Source organism: Malaclemys terrapin, chromosome 4 (assembly GCF_027887155.1).
Source record: "Malaclemys terrapin pileata isolate rMalTer1 chromosome 4, rMalTer1.hap1, whole genome shotgun sequence".
NCBI lineage: Eukaryota > Metazoa > Chordata > Testudines > Emydidae > Malaclemys > Malaclemys terrapin.
The window spans coordinates 93,474,014-93,495,780 of NC_071508.1; the positions used below are offsets into that span (position 1 = coordinate 93,474,014).

At 43.8% G+C, this 21,767-nt stretch overlaps 1 protein-coding gene across 9 annotated transcripts in view; it reads left to right on the forward strand.

Annotated features, from left to right (window-relative positions):
• The window catches only part of RMDN3 (regulator of microtubule dynamics 3), a 74,098-nt gene that overhangs the window by 44,314 nt on the left and 8,017 nt on the right, over positions 1 to 21,767 (forward strand). For all 9 annotated transcript variants that reach the window (XR_008444717.1, XM_054025908.1, XM_054025912.1 and 6 more), the window contains exons 8-12: positions 8,328 to 8,403; positions 9,003 to 9,080; positions 13,233 to 13,331; positions 15,218 to 15,271; positions 20,402 to 20,482. Coding sequence is in view for 8 of the 9 variants with exons in the window: in XM_054025908.1 (XP_053881883.1) it covers positions 8,328 to 8,403; positions 9,003 to 9,080; positions 13,233 to 13,331; positions 15,218 to 15,271; positions 20,402 to 20,482 (388 nt within the window). In the remaining variant the exon portion in view is untranslated. The remainder of the gene's footprint in view (positions 1 to 8,327; positions 8,404 to 9,002; positions 9,081 to 13,232; positions 13,332 to 15,217; positions 15,272 to 20,401; positions 20,483 to 21,767) is intronic.

Here is a 21,767-nt window from a genome sequence, read left to right on the forward strand (position 1 = left end):
GTTAAGAGCTTGATAAGTTTATGGAGGGGATGGGATGATGAGACTGCTTACAATGGCGTATGGCCCACTGGCAACTGCCAGTAGCAAAAAACCCCTGACTGCTGGAGATGGGACACTAGATGGGGATGTCTGAGTTACCACAGAGAATTCTTTCCCAGCTATCTGGCTGATGGGTCCTGTCTATATACTCAGGGTCAACTGATCTCCATATTTGAGGTCAGGAAGGAATTTCCCCCAGGTTGGATTGCCAGAGACTCTGGGATTTTTTGCCTTCCTCTGCAGCATGGGGCACGGGTCACTTGCAGGTTTAAACTAGTGTAAATGGTGGATTCTCTGTAACTTGAAGTCTTTAAATCATGATTTGAGGACTTCAGTAACTCAGCCAGAAGTTATAGGTCTATTATAGGAGTGGGTTGGTGAGGTTTTGTGGCCTGCAATGTGCAGGAGGCCCGACTAGATTATCGTGATTGTCCCTTCTGACCTTAAAGTCTATAATGTGGACCACTTCACAAATCACTGGATGCAACTGTTGTCTAAGGACTTGTCTAAACACACAAATTGTACCACATTAGCTATACCAGTATAGTTAGTAGAATAACCCCACACCACTCCCAATGTGGATGCAGTTATACTGATTTACTTCTATACAGGAAAGGGAGTATATATTTTGCTGTATGTGTGCCGTAGGCCTGGCCTACACTTAACAGTTAGATTGACATAGCTACAGCACTCCTGGGTGTGAAAAATGCTGACCTAACCCCCAGATTAGTTGTGGCTAGGTAGATGGAAGAATTCTTTGTTGACCAAGCTTCTCCTGCTCAGAGAGGTGGATTATTTGCAGCAGTAGAAAAATTATTTCCGTTGCTGTAGGAAGTGTCTAAGCATAGCTATAGCTCCATAGCTGTTCTGCTTGTAGCACCCATAGTATATATGTGGCTTCATACTGATATAACTGTTCATTCTAGGGGTTGTGGTGTGTGTGTGTGTGTGAAATCTAACAAATAGCTATAGCAGTACAGAGAGTGAATAGACTAGGCTTTGTCTCTGTCTAGATGTGGGGGTGGGGAGCATTTTTGGTGTTTTAAACATGTTGGTTAACACATTTTAATATAATTTCCTTAATTAGGGTCAGAACTTTTCATGCCTACGCCAGCACCTTTGGTACCCATCATGCTAGTTACAGTATTTAATCAGAGGGAACTAGTACCACCCACTGAATTGTCACCACCATTTTTTAAAACACATCTGGGTGTTCAGTTCCTGTCCAAGAACTGACCGGTTTGCTTCATTTGTGTGAACTGAAGGGACCACTGCCCAAGGTGGTATGACTGCAAGTCCTGTTATGATAGCATAATTGTGCTTGGTGAAATGAGATGGCATGGGAGAGCAGAGCCATACTTGTTTGCAGTAATGCTTCCTTTAGAGATCTGAAAAACAGGTGTGTCTTGTGGTAGTGGTTATAGGGTGAAATGGACCTAGAGAATTGGCAAGGGTGGCAGGGTGTAAGTTTAAAAAAAAAATATGAAGTATGTATAAAACTTACTCTTTTAATTGAAATAATGCCTAAGCACAAAACTTGCTTCAGCTGCAAACAGCTATCCAGTTACTGTATTGACTCCTTATCAGAGTACCAGGTTGTGAAGTCATTGTTTCAATAACCCTCTTGCTTGTTGTTTTGCTGCAGTTGTGGCAGCGGTATTGAGTCATGATTTGATGGATGAGAAGCAGTCTTGCTTTTTTTTAATCAGCAGATATGGAATACACCTAATTGTTCTGAGCAGAAATCCTGCCAGTGGAGATAAGGTGCATAATTGCTAGTATCTGAAATGTTTTCCTGGAGAAAATCTTCAAGTAAGCTGGGGACTGCTGGATGACCATACATACAGTCTAGTGAATTTTGAATTCTTTTTATATGGTCATCCAGGTCTATAAAAGATCCTGGATGCACTTCTGAGTCTCAAGGTTTCCAGACCTCTTATCTCTACATGCCCTTACCCCAGCATGTGTCCAGGGTCTGTTCTAATTTACGCTTTTTCTCATGAGCCTTTATAGGTTGAGGAAGGCTAAGAATAGCCAGAACACGCTTGTATACCAGTCAGACCTCCTTCATTGCAGGGCTGGGGAGCTGCAGAGCCCACTCTCTGCTATTGAGGGGAGCTTCCTTTTTGCAGGGGGTGCTCCATGTGGGCAGTTTTTTACCTTTCATGGCCCTTTTGTGCTGTGTTTTCTGGGGGGTAATGGACATGGTATCCTTGACTCATATATTGTGATTAGGTTCAATGTGGAACCTCACATACAAAAATAAAGCTTAGTTATGGTGTCTCTTGCATCAAGAGCTCTGAAATGCATGTCTGTCTCCCTACAGACTTTGGCTGGTACTATTTCCTCAACTGTTCAAGGCTATAAAAAATTTTGTAGAAAATGACAGCTCAGCTCATGGAGCAATGATGTGGATCTAAAACAATTTTCCCTTGTGGTGTAGCCATAGCCTCTTCTCTGCAGAGGGTGAGCACAGGAGCAAGTCTCTGATTTGCTTTACAAAAAGTCAAGCACTTGCACAGCCAAAGGGATAGCTGCTCCATCTTCCATTTCTCACCACGCACTTGGCTGATTCATTTTCCTGCCTTTGGCAATCCCCAGTGGTGCTGAAGACATGTGATCTTCCACAAAGTTGGCAGTGTTCCAGTACTATAATTCTTTCCTCCTTGTTTTACCTGGCCAGTGCAGCAACTTGTGAGAGAAAGAAAGTGAGCATTTTCTTTAACTGGAGCCAGACCTGCAAACTCACCACTAATTACTAGCTGTTCAAATTCTTCTTGTAACCAGCAGTACTGGGAACTCCCAGTGCAGTCTCCCAAGTGTGGTAGGATTTACAAGCGGTCATGCTGAGTAATAGAACACCTCTCTAGGGTTTCTTTCTTAAAGGTCCATTTGAGTTCAAATGAGGTTTATATGGCTGGTTGTTAATGTTATAAAACTGCATTTTGAATCACAATTTTCAGCCCCATTGTAATTATCCTAATTATGTCAGCTTCTTGTAACACTGATGTAGGCTTTATCCATCCCTATTGAGTTCCTGAACTTTCTGTTCCCTTGCCCTTTTACAATCTTCACTCTCAAACATTTGTGTTGCTGCCATTACTCTTCCATCCTAGGAAGAATGATTGTAGCCCTCCTTAAAATCTGAGGGATTCAAAGCATGCCCGTCTCAATTTCCTTCCCTAAAGCCAAAAGCCCTGCCTCCAGAGTACTCCTGAACCTCATCAGCCTGGGAAATGGCAGGGATCCAAAGATTGTTTTGGGAGGATTTATAATATTAAAAAATTTGCACTTCTAAATTACTGTACTGTATCCTGTGAGTTAGATGAGGAATATAATACTGCTCATTCTTCCATAGCTATATTGACTCGTGCAATGTTAATAGGAGTAAAAGTATTTGTTGATGACTCTTCAAAGTACACAGCAGTTCTTTTAGTTCAAGTAAATAAAAGGAAAGTTCTTTCCCGTTGTTGTAATGGTCACCTATCTGAGTTTCAGACTTCAAGCCTCACTTGGCAAAATAAAATGACCTACTCTGTTCCACTTTATTATCATTTTGATTAGAAACAGTTTTCCGATCCCACATCTCCCCTCCCCCATTTAGTTTTTTACATTTACTGTTGGCATTGTGTTGAAAGGAACCACCAACACAGTGTAGCCTAGGGTTACCATATTTAAAAAAGGACACTCCACGGGGCCCTGGCCCCACCCCTTTTCCACCCCCGGCCCCGCCCCAATTCCACCCCCTCCTCTGAGCACCCCGCATTCCCCCTGCTTCCTCCCAGCCATGCGAAAAGGGCTGCCCGAGCGCTACTGGCTTCATGGTTTGCCGGGCAGCCCCCAGACCCTGCGTCCCCGGCCGGCGCTTCCCCAGCACAGCTGGAGCCCGGGAGGGGAAGCACCCAGCCAGGGTGCAGGGTCTGGAGGCTGCCCGGCAAACTGTGAAGCCGGTAGCGCTCGGGCTTCGGGGAGCCCCCATGCCTCCAGACCCTGCGCCCCCGGCCGGGCACTTCCCCTCCCGGGCTCCAGCGGCTGCTGTGCTCCCTGAACTCCTTGGCTCTGTAAACACCGAGCTGCCTGAGCGCTACTGGCCTTGGGCAGCCCCCATGCCTCTGGACCCTGCGCCCCTGGAGCCCGGGAGGGGAAGTGCCCGGCCGGCGGCTAAGGGTCCGGAGGCAAGGGGGCAGCCCGAAGCCGGTAGCGCTTGGGCAGCTCGGCTTTTAAATAGAGCCGAAGAGTCAGGGGAGGAGCACAGCAGCCGGAGCCCAGGAGGAGAAGTGCCCGGCCGGCGGTATTTTTCCCGGACATGTTTGGCTTTTTGGCATTTCCCCCCGGACGGGGGTTTGATTACCAAAAAGCCGACCATGTCCGGGAAAAACCGGACGTATGGTAACCCTAGTGTAACCATGTCAAAGGCCTATCAGTTGAGGAAGATAAGGGGGTTGTTTGATTGGCATGACCCCCTAAATGCTACTTTGGAGGTGCTGGGCTGTGGAGAACTGTATATTTTACATTTTGTCAGCCTACAAGGGCAAAAGTCCTGCTTAAATTGGAGTCTGCCAAAGTGCAGTGTTGGAAGTGAAGTATTAAAGCAGCCATGTGACCTGAACTCTGGAACTTGAGTAGGGAGGGCAGACGTGTGTGTGTCTCTCTCCTGCCTATGGTATCAGTCACTCCTGATCCCCGGAGTTCATTTCCCAGCAAATGGAGAACCCATTATCCTGCTGAGACCCCTGTGGAAGCTTGTGGTTTGACCCAAGTCAACAGCTTAATGAACAGTTCTGGTTAATAATTAGTGCTGCAAGTGGCATACTGCAAAATTTCAGGAACTGCTTCGACAGCTGTCTGAAATGGGACTTTCTAATTCATGCTGTATTTCAGATATTACCTAATGTCTACAGGAAATGAAAATCCCCTTTTCTAACTCTTTATTTTTTTAGTCTCTTATCACACTTAGTCAATCCTCTTATAGTTCAGTACAGCCTCTCAAAGTGCATCCCAAGGCACTTTGCAAAATGAATTAAAACGAACAGCTCATATATTGAAGAATAAGCCAAATTAAACAAATGAAAGAGATGAAGCAGAAACCATATTGGCATTGCAAACTTGACTGAGGAGGGGAATTCCAGATCTAAAAGGCACAATGAGAAGACTCTGAAATAGCTTTACAGATAGTTAAGAATCACCAACAGGCTGACACCCCTGCAACTCAAGGCACAACTTGGAATAGGAGGTTCCAGTATAAAGCTAAGATGTGCAAGCTAGGTTTGGCCAATTGTCTTTAATACTGGGATCGTAATCAAGAGCCAGTTTAGCGATCTCTTAATACATAGTTATTAATTCTCTATTCTCTGTTAACTTTATTGACATAAGCAATATTCTAGCAACACAGTTTACAGATTTCTTAGGTCAGGTGAATCATAGAATTGTAGGACTGGAAGGGGCCTCGAGAGGTCATCTAGTCCAGTCCCTTGACGTGTATTGAAAACACCTGGTATAGGTAATAATACTAGCAGCTGACTACAGCACAAGTTGAAATCTGTGTAGCTGTCTAGCAGAGTTCACACAGGGCTCTAATTGGACTGGGTTAGTGACCGGGGTGGGGTAGGTGGGTGTTTTGAGGCTGTCATCTTGTTCAAAATGTCATACTTAATTTTAAAAAAAATGAAGTAATTCTTAGCTTCTATGGTTGCTAATAAAACCTTCAAAATCTGACCTGGGTGTAGTCAGTGCAGCAATGTCTACCCAAGTGTTTCAGGTTCTCTGCAAAATCTCTGAGAAGGATGAGTTCCCCCACTCATCTCAGCAGAATGATCACTCAGATGCCCAATGGTGATTTAAATGTCAAACATTAACTATTTCACTATGTTCGTCAAAACATGTGAGAAGGAGAGGGACAGCCATACTATGAAGATCTGCACAGTCTGTTTTGCTGCCATGAGTGGGTGGCACTTGGAGGAGTACCACAATTTTTTTTTTCTTCATTATGATCCATGAAGTCGAAAGGCCAGAGGGGATCAATGGAACCCAGTGTGTCAAGATCCCAACAAGGGCAGTCAGGGCCAAGGGTCAGTGCAGGGGAAAAACAGAGGCTGGGAGCAGCAGTGGAGTTTGTAGTCTGGTCCAGGCCAGGGTCAATACTAAGAGGCAGAATCAGGAGGCAAAGTCCAAATCAAGCTGAGATCAAGCCAGAAGTTCAAGAGCGAGGAGCAGGAACAGTCATGATAGCTACAGAAGATTCACACTGTTGCCTGGACACTTCCTGGAATGCCTGTGGGTTTATATAGGGCAGGAAGCCAATCAGGCGCTATGGGCCTGCTGTATGTCAAACCCTTGAGGTGGAGTTTTCTATGATCTGTGTTCACAGCAGGTCATGGAAAGTGGAGTGCAAGTTGATTATAGCTGCCCCTGGGTAGCAGCCTGGAGATATCAGCTGCCTAGTAGCTCTACAGGCCTAGGCCTGGGCCTGGGCTCTAGAGGTATCCAGTTCCCTGACCTCCAAAACCTTTGTGGAGTGGTGGCTGTAGGGCCAAATGGCTTCCACTCGCTCTAGTAGCTTCCAGCAGAGGGAGGAGCAACAGCTATCTGCAAGCTCAGGCAGACATGCCTGCATCAGTTACACTTTGTAGTCACATTTCAGAGCTTTTCTTCACAACCACTAGAGCTAGAATTTTTATTTAGTTTATTTTTTTAAGGGGGGGGGGGGAAGCTCAGATTCTGATGTCCTAGGCATGTGCCTCTTGTTCCTAAATTATAATCCAGCCCTGTTCATGGGTGTATCCATATGCTACTGAGTAGGAGCCAAACCCAAGGAGCCCAGCAGAATATGCACACTCATATTTCAAACATCTGCGAGTGGCATCTCCATTGGGTGGAGCATGGCGGAGTGCTGCCACTGCTTTTCCAGTTTGGACTAGGAACCCATCCAATAAGGCATTACTCTACTGATGTCTGGAATTAGCAATGGAAATCAGAACTTCAGTATTGGACCAGAGTATGGAAACGTCTTAATTCTAACTTATACATTTATCATTCTGATGTTCAAAGTACAAAATTGGGTCATGCCTTACACTCAGGTTCTGTAAAACAGATACAGTATCATCTTGGGAACAATCCTGAATTCTGAATATGCAGTCCTTCTCTTCACTAATCCCTCTACTAGCACTGAAGGAGCTTGGCATGCTCTCCTAGTTGGGAATTGATGGCACTTCTACATCTACTGCTAGTAACATCAGTCAGATGTATGTTGCTGGCAGTGGCTGAAAGGAATTTGAAAAAGGAAGAAGCAGAAAAGAAGACAGAACTTACTTTGCCTCATAGTTGGCACCTTGAAAAGTTAGTTCAAGCATTTGGAAAGGCAGGAGCAATAGGGGAAGCAAAGCTTTGCGACCTAAATTCATCATGACTTTAAACAGAGATTCAAAAGATTTTTGTGACACAGCATTACAAAAAACTGCCAGGGTTAACAGCACCAAGGCTAGTTCAAGGAACTCGGACGGTAAGGTGAGAGGGCAGAGTATCTATCAGCATAGTTGAGCGAATAGAACTTTAGCTATTGAAAAATGGCTGCCAATGAAATTATAATCTTGTTTCCATCTTTTTTGTTAGTTTGTTTATAAGAGGAGTCTAAAATTACTAGCTTCTTTACGGGACAGTTTTGGGGCATAAACTAAATGGCTTCATGTTAGCTATTAACTATACTAGCCTGAGCTTGGATCATTGAAAATGCTTGCTATCTTTGTTTTCTAGGTGTGGAGGTGCTCTTGGCTAAGGGAGGTGGGCATACTTTTAAGAATACCTTTTTACTCAAAGTAGGATTTCATACCTCCCTTCAGCAAGCTCCACGTCTTCGCTTGTGCATGGATAGTCATCCACCTAATAACGTGTTAGTGTTGCTATTCACTCTTCAGTTACCCTAGTGCCAGTATTTTGACAGTGTTTAGTTGACAAGGGAAGAGGGAGCATGTTGTAAAATAAGTATGCTATTCTTCTTTCTTACATAGAGGAAATGTTGTCTGGTGGTTGAGAAGGGGATTCAAGTCAGGACTCCTGAAATCTAGTCACTGTTCTGCTGTTGAGTTGTTTGCACACCTTGGACAAGTCACTGATTCTCTCGTGCTTTTATTTCTCAATCTGGAAAACATGTATCATACTTCCCTTTTCCACAGAAAAGTTGTGAGGCTTAACTGATGTCTGTAAAGCCTTTAAGATCTTTGGAAGGAAGTTTAAACCATTATTGGGAATTGTGACAATATGTGACTTTTTGTTGTGGACTTGTTTCTATGTAGGTATGCTATTCTTTGTGGCCAGTTCTCAGAACATGAAAGTATTCAGAAGCGTATTCAAGCTGGGTATGTTTTTAAGGTGAGTAAAGAGCAGCTGCTTCATATATGCGAGTTATTCAGAGCTTGCTTCTAGGATGGGAATCAAGGAAGATTGGTTTGGAATTTTATGTGCTAAATTATAAGAATCCAATGGAGGGATTCAAAAGGTAGGTGGCCTGAATTGGAAGAAAACGACAACAGTCCAGTCTTAGAGTTGGCCTTTGTGAAATGAGTGAGTTGTTTAGTCCAGTTTTTACTCTGCAAAATCTCACCGCCACCACCACTTTGCGAAGAAGTTAAGGATTGAATGGGCACGGAAAAAGAAATATCCTTTCACCCTTGGTAGCAGCTCCTCTACTTCCAGGCTAGGAGATGCTGGCAGAATAATGAGCGGGAGGCCTGCACTGTTGATGCCCATGCTGGTAGACAAATACATAACTTCAGTTTTTGAGGGCTATGAAAACCAACATTTTTTGAGTTTACTATATTTGCTTAAAATGGAACTTTTCCAGCCATGATTTTTATTCAGCAGTGGCACTTGCGTCACTGATTTCCCTCCCCCCGCCCCCTAAATCTGTTTATGGACTACAATGATTTTATCATAAGTTAATTCTGTCTCTTGTCTCTGATTTTCTTTAGGAACATGTTGATAAAGCAATTGCCCTGAAACCAGATGACCCCAAGTCTTACTATCTTCTGGGCAGGTGGTGTTACCAGGTAAATAGCTTTCTTCAGCCTGTACTCCTGATTTCCTGGATGTTCTAAATCTTATTACCTTTTTCTTCTCTGGAAGATGATCTTCCATTTACATGAAAATGATGGGGAATTCAATCCAACAGCCATAAGTCTTAGGGGAATTTTATTCAGTTGTTGAATTTGCGTATTGCATTAGAAAACCCTAATACACCCTCACAGAAATGGCCTAGTTTCCTAAGCTCCCTGTTCGTACATATAGATTGAAAATTATCCTTATGGGAGGTCCAGGGCTTCCTATAGTCAGTCCTGGAACAGTGCTAAAAAACACTAACTCAAGTGTGATATACTTGAAGTTCAGAAATCTTTCATACCGTAAGGACTACAAATGAATGTTCTCATATGATTGGCATCCCGGCTTGCAAATGAGATAATGCATTAATGTTTAAGGCCTGCCAGGGCACAACATACCTAAGCATAGAATTTGTCATTCAGATTCCTATCTGAGTTAGTCTTCCACTTGAATACCTGTGATTTAAGCAATCTTCCTCTCTAACTGCTAGTGCTATAAATCAATGCCTTCTACTCTTACCACTTGGAATCCAAGCTTTTAATTGTTAAATCATTTTTTCAAAGCAGTTTCAAGCAGCTCATGAGAGCTGAGTTACCACAATCATGTGGGAGGGAATGTTGAGTGCAAATGCTTTCAAAACCAGTAGATATACCTGAGAGAATTCTGTGTGCCCCCCACCCCTCCAAAAAAAAATTCTGCGCACAATAATTTAAATTTTTTTGCAAATGTTATTTGTCAATAAATAAACATGGACGCTCCAGCATGGCAGTGGGGAGCACAGGCCACTGGCTGCACAGAGGTGGGAGATTACCTTGCAACCTTCCCAGACACAGACTGTGCAGTGAGGCTGCACCTGAGCCTGATGCAGCGCAAAGTCCATGTCCCTGCCCCAAAGGTCCATGTCCCGGAGTGTGGGAGGAGGGCTGCAAGATGATCTCCCGCCTCCTGTGTTCCCCATTGCCATGCTGGAGCCTCCACATTTATTTATTGACAAAATTTGCAGAATTTTAAAATATTGTGCACAGAATTTTTATTTTTTTGGTGCAGAATTCCCCTCAGGAGTAGCAGGTGAAGCAATTCACCAGGATTAGCAACCCTGCGCCAGGCACACCAGGTGTGGAGGGGCTCTGTGTGGGGCAATCTGGGTGCAGGCGGCTCAGTGAGAAAGTACGGGTTGGGAGTGGGGAGAGATCTGGATGCACAGGGCTGGTTGGGGGGGTTCAAGGTGCAGTGGCAATGGAACTCTGCAGGGGGTTCCAGGTAAAGGTGATTGTGGCTCAGTGGAGGGGGGGAGCCTGGGGGAGGGGGGTTTGGTGAGGTGGGGGTCCAGGTGCAGCTGGTTGGGGCTCAGCGGGGGGTGGGGAGTGGTCCAGGAGCATGGGGGTTGGGATTGTTGGGGTTTGAGTGCAGGGGGCTTGACGGGGCGGGGGCGGGTCCAGATGCAGGGGGATAGGGCTTGGCAGGGGGTAGTCTGCAAGGGGTGGGAATCTGCATGCAGGGAGGGTTGGGAGATGGGAGAGCAGCTCCCTGCATATTGACCCCTCCCCCTGCTGCTGAGGAGCAATGGGGGCAGAAGCAGGGTCTGAGGGGTGTAGATTCAGTGAGATTTCTGGGAGTGGGCCTGACCTAGCCTCGGCCGCTCCCAAACAGGGAAAGTACACTCCTCATCCTCGTCCAGCCCAGCCAGGACTAGCAGCTGAGCCCGGCGCAGGATAGGCGCCACCGGCTGGAGTGAGGCTGGGGAGGTCTGGGTTTGGGGGGTGCAGCTCAGTGGGGTCTCTGGGTGCTTGGGGGCTCCAGATGCAGGGGTGAGGCTTGGTGAGGTGGGGGTTCGGGTGCAGGGGGTAAGGCAGGGGGTTTCTGGTTGCTGAGGCTCGACGTGGGGATCTGGGTATGGGGGTGTACTTTACTTCCCCTTCTCTCCCCTCCACCCCCTCCAGCTGCCACTGCTGCAGTGATTTACACCTCTGCCAGCTGCTCCAGGCTCCTAAAATGACATGCCCGTGCTGCTGGGGAGGGGCGCGTGACCGCTTTTAGGGCTTCCCTTTGCTTCCCCATCAGTCATTTTTCTGAAGGGAAGCAAAGAAATCTGCATTAATATGAATTATGCACACGCAGTGGTGCAGAATTCCTCCAAGAGTAAGTAGACCTTTTCCATGCACTGGTCCAGGACTAATGATCAAAAGTCGAGGAGTAGGATCCATGATATTAGAATGCAATTGGCTAGATTTCTTTTTAAAATAGAGCTTGGGGAATGGTGGCTCAGTTTGGCAAGGCCAGTTGTTCCTGCTGTTAGAGTACGTGCCCTTTGCATCAGTAAAGAGCTTTTAATGCTGGACCTCTTCTTTCTTACCATTAATGTTGAGTGAAAGCTACTGACTTTCTTGCCTCTAAGCTTTGGTGATAATGATTACATAATTCTGCTCCCCTCTTTTTCCTCTGTATCTCTGCCAGCTGGCAGATAAACGCTATCACTTTGCTAAAAGTAGTACTTTCACACTGAAAAAAATCAGAATTCTGGATAGTTTCCTGCCCCTGAATCAGCTCTTTAATCATTGCAGGGGCCCTGGGAAGTGGAAGAGAAAATAGTTCAAGAAAAGCACTGATTGCAGACTAGCTCATGCTCTTTCTTTTTCCCATGCTTTACTCCAGTAGAAACAAACCACCTCCAATCTAAGCACACACAGATGTGAGCAAGGGTATTCCAGGGCTGGCAAAGGCTCCTGCATACAGTACATCTATGCATGTGTTGCCTCTGCCTCTGCTAGAAAGTGTTGCAGGTATTAGAAGCGTATTGGTTGCTTTATAATTCTCAAGAGGGCAAAGCTTGGAGTGAGATACTATCATTCAGTTTTAGTATCTATAAAAAGAAATAAGAGTTTGTTGTGACCATCCAATCCTTCATTTATGAGTTGGAAGTACTTTGCTATTGCTAAAAGTGAAATCACATTGACAATTCTAGCCGAGATAATTGGCGTACTTACTGCAGATGGGCTGCTGAAGTGTGGCTAACCTAGTTTGATTTTTGATATCCAGAAGGAAATTCTGCCTGTACTGACATTCACACTCAACCATATTACTACTCCTTGTTCTGTCCCCATCTGAAGCCTTGATCCCACTACCCGCTGTCTGCTGTCTGTACTGTCAGGATTTCAAACGAGGCCCCTTTGTCTACTTATCTGAGCATCCTGTCTCATTGTCCTTCTTCCTGTCTAACACAGGTCCTGTGTCATTTAGCTCTAGTCTGTCTCGCTGCCTGTGCATTTAGGACAGAAGCTCTGGTTACAAAGATTTTGATCCTTTGGCACCAAGTTAATTACCTCTTCTGCTGGAGTTGCAAAAACATTTTCCCCCCTCCACAACATTCCCTTAATAGCCTTGATTTCTGCATATTGTGAGAGTCCTATAGTGGGGAAGATGTTCTGAGATGTTTTCTGAAATAGCAATTCCTTGTTCTATGGAATTATAGTAGAGAGTTGTACGGCTGCTGGAGGCTTATTTCAGGTGGATACGCGGGTTGGGAGCAGGACAATGAGATTTCAGGGAGTAAGTACTATAACTATACTGCTGCCTGCTTTTCAGAGGGTGTTTGGTGGAAAGACTTGAGCTTGCCTCTTGAGGTCTGTGTGTGTATGGTAAAGGCAAACTCTGGTACAAGACTTAATCCCCCAATTTTTTTCTTTTTGGAGGGGGAGAACATAGGTCTGCTCTGGTGTGCAGGTGAGTCACCAGAAACAAATGTGGTTATAATAAGGTGATCAGATTTTAAACAGTCCAGAGAGCTTCCTAGCCATAGAAATCCAGTTGTGGGAACGCATTTTATTCTGAGCCATATTTGTATCACTGTTAATCGGCCCAAACTGTAAAATGGTAGTAGAGGCGGGGGGGAAGGAATGCAAGTTCTGCAGATGGATTGATTTGTGTACCTGGGCAGAGTCAGCTGATGTCAGCAAAAAGGTTTTGTATGTGACTTTGATATTGCAGCAGATACTGTGGATATGAAAATGTCCCTGTATGCTTTGCATATGCTGTGTGAATTCCTAGGGATGCATGCTGGCTACTGACTTCCTTGCTGATAGTTTCATGTTACTGTTTCTGTGCAGATCGCTCATCTGGGATGGCTTGAAAGAAAGACTGCTTCTGCCTTGTATGAAGCACCTCCTACAGCCACTGTCCATGATGCACTGCAGAACCTTTTAAAGGTACTGAAATCTGGGGGGGCAAGGAAACTGTTAAATTTATAGCTCTAATACTTAAATGTTGCTGGAGACGGTATGCTATGAATCAGTTAAACATACTCTCCTGATTTGGACTGTACTGGTATATAGTGCTTTTGAATACTCTAAAGAAGTATGTTGCAGAAATGCATGAACTGATTACTCTACAATTTATAGGTGGGGCTGGCACCACTGCCTATTAAGGTTGCCCAACACTTCCTATTACGCCTCCACCCCGATATAATGTTGTCCTCGGGAGCCAAAAAATCTTACCGTGTTATAGGTGAAACTGCGTTATATCGAACTTGCTTTGATCCGCCGGAGCGCGCAGCGCGCTGGGGGGGGGAGGGGGCGCGCGCTGCGCGCTCCGGCGGATCAAAGCAAGTTCGATATAACGCAGTTTCACCTATAACACGGTAAGATTTTTTGGCTCCCGAGGACAACATTATATCGGGGTGGAGGCGTAATAGGAAGTGTTGGGCAACCTTAATAGGCAGTGGTGCCAGCCCCACCTATAAATTGTAATCAGTTCATGCATTTCTGCAACATACTTCTTTAGAGTATTCAAAAGCACTATATACCAGTACAGTCCAAATTTACCGCATTATATCCGAATTTGGGTTATATCGGGTTGCGTTATATCGGGGTAGAGGTGTATAAGATCCTGTTTTTCAGTTGTTTATAACTCTCTGCTGGGCTGTAACTTTTCAGGCTGAAATTTTTCATGCTGGGTGTCTGCCTCGGGATGATTTTTTTTTAAATGTCATCCAAATAGGGTCCATTAATTTCTGAGAACAAGGCTAGGATAAAATGTATTTGCCCATTTAAAAAAAAAAAAATCTGATTTGTGTTTGGCAAGCCCTCACACCCCCATGTTTTGGAACAGGGAATTGAAATTCGGCAAGGGGTGGCCTTTTGCCATCCCTTTAAAAATCTGTCCAAATTTATGTTCTAAACATTTTTTAAAAAATCACAATTTGCACAAGCTCAGACTTACTGAAGCTTCATAGCTAAAACTTAAAAGATTCCCTCCACCAACCACTCTGAGGTTGTTCCAGCTTGGGGCTGAGCAGGACTTCCTGTCATTGCAGATCTGGGCTGCTGCAGACTGGGTCAGTTCTGGGTCCGGCCACCAGAACTGAGCAAGGCAGACAGCCTCTTTTGTGCTTTCATTGTCCTCTATTGTCCCCTTCCTCACTCCTCCGCTTAAGTGGAATGGAGGAGAAAGCTGCCTCATTTGAATGAAGAAGGGACAAGGGCTTGAGCTGGTGGATTGGGTGGTAAATAGTTTGGAATCATGAGCTTGGGGGCTGGCGGGGTAGAGGGAAGAAGTGAGTTTAGAAGTTGGGGTGGGGGAGATTGACACCCAGGAGGGAGGAAACAGATCTGATGTGGAGTCAAAAAATTGAATTTTATCTTGTAATGCTTAAGCACAAGGGGGATGGAGTAGGCCTCCACAGGCCATCTTAATTCTGGCGTTTCCTAACTTCTGAGTGTATGACTTTGCAACCTTATTGTTCTTTTTAATGTAGTTTTTTTTAGTGTGTAATATTAGAGTAGGACACAAACATTGCTCATTAAATCTCAGACACTTTGTGGAATTCCGAGGGGTGATCTGTTCCTAATTAAGTTAAATTGATATAAAATACTCTTGGGGAGATTGCACTAATTTAACTCCATCTGTTTCTAAACAGAAGTTAAATTGATGCACAAACTGTGTGTAAGTCAGCCCCATGTGTTAAAGGCAACATTTCTGTTTGAGTTGTAATAAAAAACCTGTTCAAATTGGGTCCTTCTGATATCCTATTGAATCCTTCTCTCTCTTTCTCCCCCCTCCCCTCTCCCCCCCCCCCCCCCCCCCCCGCCCGTAGGCTGAAGAGCTGAGCCCAGGATTTTCCAAAGCAGGAAGGGTGTACATTTCTAAGGTAACTGGTCATTTATTACACTAGAGCAGTTAATTTTGTTCTCTTCAGTCTATATGCTTGTATGGCAAGGTATGTGTGTAAAGCATTTGGAGGTCCATGGATGATAGATGCTGTAGAAATGCAAAGTGTTGTATATAAATATAGTCACGTATAAGTTAATATTGTGTGTGGTGGTTTTTTTTGTTGTTGTTTTTTGTTTTTTACAAATGGGCAAGGAGATAGCAATTCATCTGGGGCAGGAGGATATGGAACTCTAAGCTGCTCTTTCTTTGTTGGTTATTTTGCCTTTATAGATATTCCAAGGGGCACCCAGGTTATTTTACGCAGAATTTTTTCTGTTAAAAATTAACACTGTTAACTTCTGAGCCACATCTGTTCACTGATCCTCACATTTAAGCTGTGTGCAAGGAGAGAATCAGGGAAAGAGTGAAATACCCAGTTTGACCCTCTTTTGCCAGCATGGATGGTAGTGATTAAACGGACCATGAATGTGCTGGCCTGAAGCAGAGGATCTGCTGATTTTGTTGTTGTTTGTGTTGAGGGAAATAACTGTTTTTGAATCTTTTAAATGCTAAAACTGATGCTTAGTTCCTTTGGCCTCCTGTTGGAGTCTAGGAAATATTTAAAGCCCAAACAGCTTTAGTAACAGCAGCCAGAGTGGGCGTAGCAAAGTGTAGCTGTAGTCATTTTCTGTGAAATCACTGTATTCCCAATTCCCAAAGAATGTAAATTTTATCTGGGTAGCATGCAAGTTTAAGGTTCATTTCCCAGCCTGGAATGTATTAGCATTTGAAACTAGGTGAAGAGTTTATTTGACAAGAAAAGTCTATTTTATGAAACGTAGAAAGTGATCTCAAACCAGGAAGGGAGCTAATAGGTGCTTAGAGGCCGATGCACCTACCACAGTTCTGCCTTTGATATACCATGTCTGGCTGTATGTGCCTGTGTAGGAATGGAAATCATTATGTATCCCATTAGATTGAATTTCCCACCCGCAAATGAGCATCACCTTCAGTTTCCAAATCCTTTTAGTATTTACTAAAATGAAAATTTTTGTAGGTATTTTTTCCCACTTGCTGCCACACCAAGCCTGTATCTGTGCATATTCAAAATCCTCATATTTTCTGCATGCCTCTTTTAAGAATAAAAACCACCACCACACTACTACTTCTGTGCTTAATAGAAGGGGGCAGCAACTTTTGCACAGTCCCATAATTGGAAAATCTTATGCTTTACCTTAATTATTCAGTTAACATTTTAAGAGTTACAGGAAAAATTCTCATTTAGGGCTTTAATGTGGTTAAATTGTGACCTCCTGTCACAGATCCACGGGATCTGCGCTATGCCCCAGCTTTTAAATAGTCTTTTGGAGGAAACCCTCCAGTGTGCCAGACCTCAAGGAGTCCCACTTTTCCTTCAGGATAGGCCCTGCAACCTCACTGCTTCCTAGATTGAGCCTCTGGCTTCCAGAACTTCTGCTTCACATGGTGAGCTCTGTTCAGTGAATCCAACTGCGAGGGCATGTCTACACTACAAAATAGGTCGACTTACAGCCACCACAGTAATTACTGCACTTTTTGTGTCGACACTACCCCTCTTCTGTCGATGGTGCACGTCCTCACCAGGAGCACTTCCAGCGACTTAAGAGGGGAAGTATGGGGGCTGATACCTTGGGCTCTTGGCTCCCCGCAGAGCTCTCTGCCAGGAGCCTGGCTGCTGCTGGGACTCTCAGCTCCCCGTGGAGCTGCCACCCAGGCCTTGGGTAGGGAGCCCGGCAGCTGCCTGGGGGGAAAGTGGGAAGCGCTGGGAGCCCAACTTGGGCACCAGCTAATTAGCTCTGCAGGGAGCTGAGAGCCCCCACCCCGGTTGACAGCACAGCTGAGGGGCGGGGGGGGCAGGGGTGTTATACAGAAGGGAACCTACCAGGGTTCCTTGTCAATTTCACGGCCATGGAGCCATGAAATTAACAAGAATAACAGTCAACAGCTGATGTAAGTAATGGAGTGTCTACACAGACACTGTATGGCCCTAACTACACCGGCATAAACCATATGCCTTTTGTGGAGGTGGAGTTATGTCGATGTAGTAGGGTACTTATATTGGCTTATAATAGGCAGCAGGTTTAAAACAAATAAAAGGAAGTTCTTCTTCACACAGCGCACAGTCAACTTGTGGAACTCCTTACCTGAGGAGGTTGTGAAGGCTAGGACTATAACAGCGTTTAAAAGAGAACTGGATAAATTCATGGAGGTTAAGTCCATTAATGGCTATTAGCCAGGATGGGTAAGGAATGGTGTCCCTAACCTCTGTTTGTCAGAAGGTGGAGATGGATGGTAGGAGAGAGATCACTTGATCATTACCTGTTAGGTTCACTCCCTCTGGGGCACCTGGCATTGGCCCCTGTTGATAGACAGGATACTGGGCTAGATGGACCTTTTGTCTGACCCAGTATGGCTGTTCTTATGTTCTTACGGCTGGAGCAAGGCTGTAGTGTAGATGCTGACATAGGTCGACGTAAGCTGCCTTACCTCAACCTAACTTTGTAGTGTAGACCAGGCCCAAGATAGACACCTGGTAGAGACTTGTACAATCTTCAGGGATGAATGTGCCTCAGCAAGTATTTGCAGTGACATCCAAGCAGTGAACTGGAACCCAGCATTGGATGTCTTTTAAGCTAGCACAGAGAAAGATTAAAACATAGTCCATTCTAGTCAAGCCAGAGCAATTCACCAGCCAAGTTGCATTGAACTCCATTTTCAGGCTCTGTCTCTGACTTCCTTAGTCAGTCCCAGCCTCTCCCAGAAACCAGCTCTCTTTTCCCACACCTGACACATCTGTCCTTTGTTCCCAAGCTGGGGTCTCTGCTCAGCTTCCCTGCTGAGGGGCAGGGAAATCCTCCTCCCTTGGGGTTGTTGGTGGTTAGGTGTCAGTGTTATGGTGATTGGGGTTTTCCATTGTTCTGTTGGATTGTCTACTGATATGGGTAGGCCTGGGCCAGTCCTTTTAATGACCCATGCAGTCTGCTCAAACCACACACAGACATTCCCCCCCATCCCCCATGTGTTGTAATCTTCCCTGAGAACAAACTTAATCCTTTTCCCCACCACTGGGTAGTAGTGCAAAGTATAGGAGGAAATTGTGGCACATATAGGAGTCATAAAAAATATTACAGAAAATTCCCACTTTGTCACACCTCCCCATAATGACTAGATTAACTGTTATCCTAATAAAACACACATGATGTTTCTGATAGAAGTGCTTGAGTTTAGAAGAGGGAATATTCCGAAGACACAACCTGTCAGAGAATTTGGTAGGGGTCCCAGTGTGCTTTGTCTCTTTCCCCAAATCCCACAATGTCTTCTTGAGTTGAATATCTGATCATAGGATTTCTAAATTAACCTGATATTTAATTACTTTGAATGAAGTAGAATTTAACTAAGGGGTCAAAATGCAGAAGAGGAAAAGAAACCTGCTGTGCATTGCTTTCTGAGACTCTGGACCAGGGGTAGGCAACCTATGTCACGCGTGCCAAAGGCGGCATGTGAACTGATTTTCAGTGGCACTCGCACTGCCCAGGTCCTGGCCACCGTTCCGGGGGGCTCTGCATTTCAATTTAATTTTAAATGAAGCTTCTTAAACATTTTAAAAATCTTATTTACGTTACATACAACAATGGTTTAGTTATATATTATTGACTTCTAGAAAGAGACCTAAAAACGTTAAAATGTATTACTGGCACGCAAAACCTTAAATTAGAGTGAATAAATGAAGACTCGGCACACCACTTCTGAAAGGTTGCCGACCCCTGCTCTGGACCTAATGCTGAGAATTGGAGCATTTTGGACAAGTATCAAACATGATACTTCCTGAATTCATAAATATGTAGCCGAATCTATCCATTGATAGTTTGTGTTCCTGAGTCCAAGCTTAAAAACAAAAACGTATGGCCCTTAACTATTTTGAAATGTGAACTATAATTAAAGATGCCATTAAGTTTAAGAACCTGAAACAGTAGCTCTGAGAGGTGTGAACTGACCCATCAACCCCAATGGAGTGTCAGCTCTTGAAACTAATAACAAACATCAGCATTGCTAACTTTCACTGCTGATGCTGTGTAGCAACAATCTCTGTAGATAACATGCATGTCCCACAATCTCAAACTACCTCCCATTACTCTCTGGGAACTAGAAATTCAAATGTTGCTATCCAGCTGCCAAAGCCTCCAGCTTTCCTCCATGACCATTTCTACAAGGCAGTTAGGAGTTATGGGCATAAATATGTAGCACGAGAAAAATGAAAATTATGGGGCAGTGTAAAAATAACTAAATTTAATTGAGAACTAAAATCAGAAGGAATTATATAATAATTGCATTAGTTACCTATTAAAAATTTGAACTTTTTATTAAAATTACCTGAAGCTTCTCCAGAATATGTTGTAAACTAATCTAGAGCACTACAGAACCTCGAGGGCTCTGCTGCAGAATTTAATTCCAGCTTGCTACATAATACAGAGGGTCCAGAACATGACTTCTCTTGCAGTCAGCATTGGAAAGAGTTGCCCCACTTGCTTAGATGGGGTTAGAGTTCATTTTAAGAAAACTTGGGCCTGCTTATGCCAATGGGATAACTATTTTTGGTGCTGTTGAAGGTGGGGGAAGGAGGTTTAGAAAGTCTAATTTTAAAAGTCTGTCAAGTTTGACAGTAGGTGTCAGAGCTTGGAATTGAATTTGACACGCTTGATAAAATGACACACTCTGTAGGTATGGGAGTCCATACTGCACACTGGCTATCTAGGTGACTCAAGGAATAGTGAGAACAGTGAGAAAAATAGATGGTATATTTCTAGATAAGAACAAGGTCAGGGAAATGGGGCCCATATTGGGGGAGGAATAAGGGACTGTCAAAAATAAATTAATTATTTTGTGACGTGGTATCGTTTATAGTGCTTTGCATGAAGGGGTCTACAGGAAAGATGGCAGTGCTGAATTGCTGAATGTAGGGTGTTTGCGAGGTGTAAAGGAGTCCTTTTCATTAATTACAAGCTAGCTTCTCCAGTCCCTCAGAGTTTGCTGACTGACCTCTATTTTCCTGTTTCTTGACACTTCTCACTATTGCCATTTTTCTTTACAGTGCTACAGAGACCTGGGGAATAACTCTGCAGCTGTTCAGTGGATGAATCTGGCTTCAGAGCTGCCAGTTATCACAAATGAGGTAGCAATTTCTGCTCTTTATCTCGCTGACACTCCAATATGATCATGTAACAAAAAATCCTTTAAAACTTAATTTTAGATCCATCTATAGATTTTTATATGTATTTGACCTCTGGGATTAGATGAGGAATAGAACATTTATTCAATATCAATCTGTGAAATTGGTAATTTGGTAAAATTAGTCACTGGGCAATTTTATGGGAGATCCAAATGGTTAATGTGATGGCCAAGTGTTTATATGGAAATATTGTTTTGAATATTTATTGCCTAAGCCCTTCAGAATGTTATGATGGACTCCCATTAAAATCAGCTTTTAAACTAACAATAATTTGGGTGGTAGTAACTTATTAAAAATTTGGCGATACTTTGTATACTATAAAATAAGAATTATGTTTAAGCAGGCTTAGACATAAACTTCCTCAAACCCTATCTTTGAGCACTTCTTATTTAAGTGTATGGCAAACTTTAATCTATGCTAAAACTTCACACACTGTAGTCCACTAGTGAACTTTCTCTTTAAATTGTATGCTTTTGTGAATTTACTGCTGGTAAGAGTTGATGGGTTGAGAGCCCTGGAGACTGAAATTCACAGAAAGATGCAGCAAAAGTTCCTTGTGCATGTGTATACCTCAACCCTGATTTGGAGAGTTGGGAGAGAGGTCTCTAAGCTTGCTCATTTTGTCTTCATCTTCACCTTAGCACAGACACTTGCCTTTTCATTGCACATAGTTTCAGAATTCCCCAAGATCAAGCAACATAATGAAAGCCATTGAGTGGTTGATACTGTATCCACGTATGGCTGTCCTAGTAGCTTTAGCAAACTAAAAACTACCAGAAAGAACAGTTGGCAAAAAAAGGTGGAAATACAACTTAGTAACTTAAAGTAAGCTTCCATGACTATTAATATTATCTGACATATCGAATATGTTAAATACCTCAGGCATGGGAAGACATCTGTAGCTTTTAAATTTTAGCAGATGGCATGGTAGGAGATATATATCACACCATATTTACTTATATAATATAAATATATGTAAAAAAAAAATTTCAGGTCTTTATAACTTTGATTGTGTCTCACCCTTCTCTGTCAAATGTGGCTAGCCTCTGAACAAAGGACTATGTGAGAATAGCACGGTGGGGCTCCCTGTTTTCCATATGAATCTTTCCAGGTTACAAGTTTAAAAAAAAAAAAAAAAAAAGCCCAAAACCTGTTGTTCGATCTACTGCTAATTCAACTTGGAATTCAAAAGTTAAACAGATTTTTTTCCTCTTTATGAGGGGTTATG